The 4,475-nt window shown below is 53.4% G+C and overlaps 1 protein-coding gene across 1 annotated transcript; it reads left to right on the top strand.

Annotated features, from left to right (window-relative positions):
• Positions 1-1,209: 1,209 nt before the first annotated feature.
• Hjv (hemojuvelin BMP co-receptor) lies at positions 1,210-4,025 on the top strand. The gene is made up of 3 exons (XM_052178584.1): positions 1,210-1,374; positions 1,767-2,314; positions 3,088-4,025. The coding sequence occupies exons 1-3, from the start codon at positions 1,278-1,280 to the stop codon at positions 3,703-3,705; spliced, it is 1,263 nt and encodes a 420-aa protein (XP_052034544.1). The 5' UTR covers positions 1,210-1,277; the 3' UTR covers positions 3,706-4,025.
• Positions 4,026-4,475: the final 450 nt, after the last annotated feature.

The following is a 4,475-nucleotide window of genomic DNA, read 5'->3' as shown; positions in this document are numbered from 1 at the left end:
GACCTCCATGAGATCGCAGCCATTCTGGGGGAATCTGGGAGAAACATGGAGAAAGAGATGGGGGACCCCCTGGCTGGAGCAGACCAACAGAATAGGCAACTATGGCTGGAGAACCCGGTATCAGAGTAATGCTTGACCTCGGGAAACAGTAAGTCCAGATGAAATGGCGATTACTTTGATAAGCTTTTGGGTGGAGGCCAGAACTTCATAAAGTTACAGACATCTGTTCTGAAAACTAAGATCTCCCCTTACCAGCTACCCCAGGCCTCCCTTTTCCTCCTGCCCAATGGTTTCCAAGCCATGGCCACTTGAAGTTTAATGCTGCCTCTCTCTGAGTTTCCTCTTTTCCTCACCATCGTATTTCACCAAGACCGTGGGGAGGGGGGAGGGGCAGTGCTAAGGACTGGACCCAGGGCCTTGAGCATGGTAAACACTCATCTACCACTGAGTTACACTCCCGCCCCCGCCTCAAGATCTCTCAGACCTTCTGCTCATCTGCTTATTCCAAAGCAGAGTCTTGACAGGAGACAGGGAGACAGATCCTCCTCAATACCTGCTCCCTTCCAAAGACCAGAGTTGTGTTTTTCAGCCAGGTCTGGAAAAACACACAAATGGTTGTCTAGGCAGTATTAATATGAATGCTTGATTCGTACCTCATCCTGTGAGAGAGGGTTCACAGCATTAGCCCTCTGGAAAGGCTGAGAAACCGGCTCTCTTTTCAAAGGAAAGGTGATACCCTAGACCTGGCATCTGCCTACCATGTTACCCTTTGTGCCCTTCTAACACAGTGGCAGGTGGCTTCTGGTGGGAGAGACCCGTAAGAAGTATGCTCTTAAAGCACGGAGGATGTCAGTGTTCCAGGCACCCACTGACATGATCTGCAGGAATCCTCCATTTTTCCCATGTCTGCTGTTTGGTAGTCAGGATGGGGCAACACAGTGGACTCTGCCCACTGAGGTCAGCCTTCCCTCCAGCACCACCCTGCCCCCGTAGGCGTATTGCACAAGGGGCCTGAAGGTGGCCACAGGAGCAGGGCACAGAGGCTCACCAGCTATGCTCACCCTCTGAAAGTCTCCTTCTTTCCAAGATCCAGTCCCTTTCATTTTTGTCTTGATCTCCTCAGATTCTCTGCCCACCATCTTGACTGGTCTTCAACCCTTCTCTTTCCCCACACTCACGCCAAATTTCTTCTTCCAGTCACAGAAGTATCCGGCAAAATTCACTAGGTTCATCATTTGGGAAGAACCGGTGCCTGGGGGGGACCTGGCTGGATAGGTATGGGGGATCGAGGCCAGTCCTCTAGTCCCCGGTCCCCCCACGGCAGTCCACCAACTCTAAGCACGCTCGCTCTCCTGCTGCTCCTCTGTGGACAGGGTAAGGAAGGGCCAGGGAAGGGCTGGACATATCCAGAGGTTAGGGTGCTGGGTAGGAGGGTGGGTGAGGAGGCCTGGGCGCTGAGTCCCAGTCACCTGCCAACTCTGCAAGAGGCCTGTCTTGTTTCCCATTTAACTTGAGGAAGGGCACAGATGGCATCCTTAGACCTCAGGGAAAAGAAGTCTGACTGCTTTACACTTTTTTAGTAGAGGAAGGGAGAGAAGGAGGTGAGGATTAGGAGGATGGAGGTTGGGACTGGGAAAGCGCCCACGCCGAGTGGTAGGAACGGCGGGATGGCGGATGCCTTTCGGCAGTAAGGCGGGTACTGCCCTTCGATAGAACCTGAGTCTGGGCCCCGGCTCACTTCACTGTCCTCTCCCTTCCGTCCCCAGCTCACTCCCAGTGCAAGATCCTCCGCTGCAATGCCGAGTACGTCTCGTCCACTCTGAGCCTTCGGGGAGGGGGTTCACCGGACACGCCACGTGGAGGCGGCCGTGGTGGGCTGGCCTCAGGTGGCTTGTGTCGTGCCCTGCGCTCCTACGCTCTCTGCACTCGGCGCACGGCCCGCACCTGCCGCGGGGACCTCGCTTTCCACTCTGCGGTGCATGGCATAGAGGACCTGATGATCCAGCACAACTGCTCACGCCAGGGTCCCACGGCCCCGCCCCCGGCCCGGGGCCCCGCCCTGCCCGGAGCCGGGCCAGCGCCCCTGACCCCAGATCCCTGTGACTATGAGGCCCGGTTTTCCAGGTTGCACGGTCGAGCCCCGGGTTTCTTGCATTGCGCCTCCTTTGGAGACCCCCATGTGCGCAGCTTCCACAACCACTTTCATACGTGCCGTGTCCAAGGAGCTTGGCCCCTGCTAGATAACGACTTCCTCTTTGTCCAGGCCACCAGCTCCCCGGTGGCATCGGGAGCCAACGCTACCACCATTCGGAAGGTCAGAGATTCAATTTTCCTCCCAACTCAATGTCTTGAGTCCTCTCATGCCATACCACTCCTCCTCCTCCTCCTCCTCCTCCTCCTCCTCCTCCTCCTCCTCCTCTTCCTCCACCTCCTCCTCCTTCCTCCTCCTCCACCTCCTCCTTCCTCCACCTCTTTCCTCCTCCTCTTTCCTCCTTCTCCTCCTCCTCAACCTCCTTCCTCCTCCTCTTTCCTTCTCCTCCTTCCTCCTCCTCCACCTCCTCCTTCTCCTTCCTCCTCCTCCTCAACCTCCTTCCTCCTCCTCTTTCCTTCCCCTCCTTCCTCCTCCTTCCTCCTCTTCTTTCTTCTTTCCTCTTCCTCCTCCTCCTCCTCCTCCTCCTCCTCCCCCTCCTCCTCCTCCTCCGTCACCCAGCTCCCTGTTCCTTATCTTTCCTAAACATCCCCTTCCATCCTGAATGGCTTCCTTCCAGCAAACATTTGCTCTACTAAATGTAATTCCTCTTGATGGGAATTTCTTTCAAATGCAGGTCATTTGGGAGTTGCTGAGATAGAGACAAAAGGGGGGAGGGGAAAGAGAGGGGAGGGGCAGACAGAGAGAGACAGAGATATTTGGAGGTTGAGTAGGGTCAGGCACTATTGATGGAACACAATAGGGGTTAGGATCAAGGACTGAGGACCAGGAAGAAACTTGCATCTCTGATGGGATCAGATCCCTGACTCTCTACGCACCTTGATTGGCATGAGGATGCTTTGAGCCCTAATGAAGTATTTTCTCTCTTGTCCTCATAGATCACTATCATATTTAAAAACATGCAGGAGTGCATTGACCAGAAAGTCTACCAGGCAGAGGTGGACAATCTTCCGGCAGCTTTTGAAGATGGTTCTATCAATGGGGGCGACCGACCTGGGGGCTCAAGTTTGTCCATTCAAACTGCTAACCTTGGGAGCCACGTGGAGATTCGAGCTGCGTACATTGGAACGACTATCATCATTCGACAGACAGCTGGACAGCTCTCCTTCTCTGTCAGGGTGGCTGAGGATGTGGCTCGGGCCTTCTCGGCTGAGCAGGACCTACAGCTGTGTGTTGGGGGATGCCCTCCGAGTCAGCGACTCTCTCGCTCAGAGCGCAGTCGCCGTGGGGCTATAGCCATAGACACTGCCAGAAGGTTGTGTAAGGAAGGGCTTCCGGTTGAAGATGCCTACTTCCAATCCTGTGTCTTTGATGTTTCAGTCTCCGGTGACCCCAACTTTACCGTGGCAGCTCAGGCAGCTCTGGACGATGCCCGGGTCTTCTTGCCGGATTTAGAGAACTTACATCTTTTCCCCTCAGATGCCGGGCCGCTCCTCTCTCCAGCCACCCGCCTAGTCCTGCCGGCCCTCTTTGTGCTGTGGATTTGCATTAAGTAGGCCAGCAACCCCGTGACTGGTTTGGAAACGGTCTGAGGATAGAGGTTGGTGTGAGAAAACACAAAGATGCGCCAAAGGAAACAGCAGGGACTGGAGACAAACGACGCTTGCGCAATCAGATGAGGGTGCAGCCCAGGGCTAAAATGACGCCAGAGAAAGGGTTTTGCACTCCAGACCTTGGTGCGGGCTATTCACCATGAATTTCCCAGTTAGTGATTTCCTACTTGTAATGAAATTCCACTCTCTGCACACCTGATATCACTCCTACAAGGCTAGAGATTGTGAGAGTGCTAATGACCAGCAAAACATTAAAGGGTTGAGATATCGTAAAGGCAAAAACTAAAATAAAATTTAAAAAAAAAAAAAGGAAAACATGATTCTCTATAAGAAAGTCAAAAGAGGAGAAACTAATTAGGAAAAGCTTTTTGGTTCAGAAATGAAGTAGGCATTGTCTGGCAGAGGAAGTCAACTTTTGGAGACTGGTACCCACACAGAAACTGGCATCTCCATCCCTTCCTCATCTGTTATTAAAGTGATGAGTTCTCCATGCTGTCGTTTGTGGCCTCTGTTGAACCGCTTTGCATGTGTGGCATGCAGCTGAGGCTGTGTGTTCCCTCCACTGGAAGAGGCCTTGCAGCTGCTGCCTCCTCCCTCTTGGCGTCTACAGGCTGATGGAAAGAAAAAAACTGGTTCACAGGAAGAAGTCCTGAGTATTATTATTATTGTTACATTTGTTTTTATTTCAGTGGAGCCTCTTGTAGCCCAGGCTG

Source organism: Apodemus sylvaticus, chromosome 4 (genome assembly GCF_947179515.1).
Source record: "Apodemus sylvaticus chromosome 4, mApoSyl1.1, whole genome shotgun sequence".
Taxonomy (NCBI): Eukaryota; Metazoa; Chordata; class Mammalia; order Rodentia; family Muridae; genus Apodemus; species Apodemus sylvaticus.
Note: the sequence above shows the minus strand (reverse complement) of the source record. Positions and strands in the feature narration are given on the sequence as shown.

What these genes read in the sequence shown, in the direction of transcription:
- Hjv (XM_052178584.1), top strand. Translation starts at nt 1,278, where the DNA reads ATGGGGGATCGAGGCCAGTCCTCTAGTCCCCGGTCCCCCCACGGCAGT. An exon ending in GCTGCTCCTCTGTGGACAGG is followed by an intron (nt 1,375 to 1,766) that starts GTAAGGAAGGGC and finishes TTCCGTCCCCAG; the next exon opens with CTCACTCCCAGTGCAAGATC. An exon ending in ACGCTACCACCATTCGGAAG is followed by an intron (nt 2,315 to 3,087) that starts GTCAGAGATTCA and finishes TTGTCCTCATAG; the next exon opens with ATCACTATCATATTTAAAAA.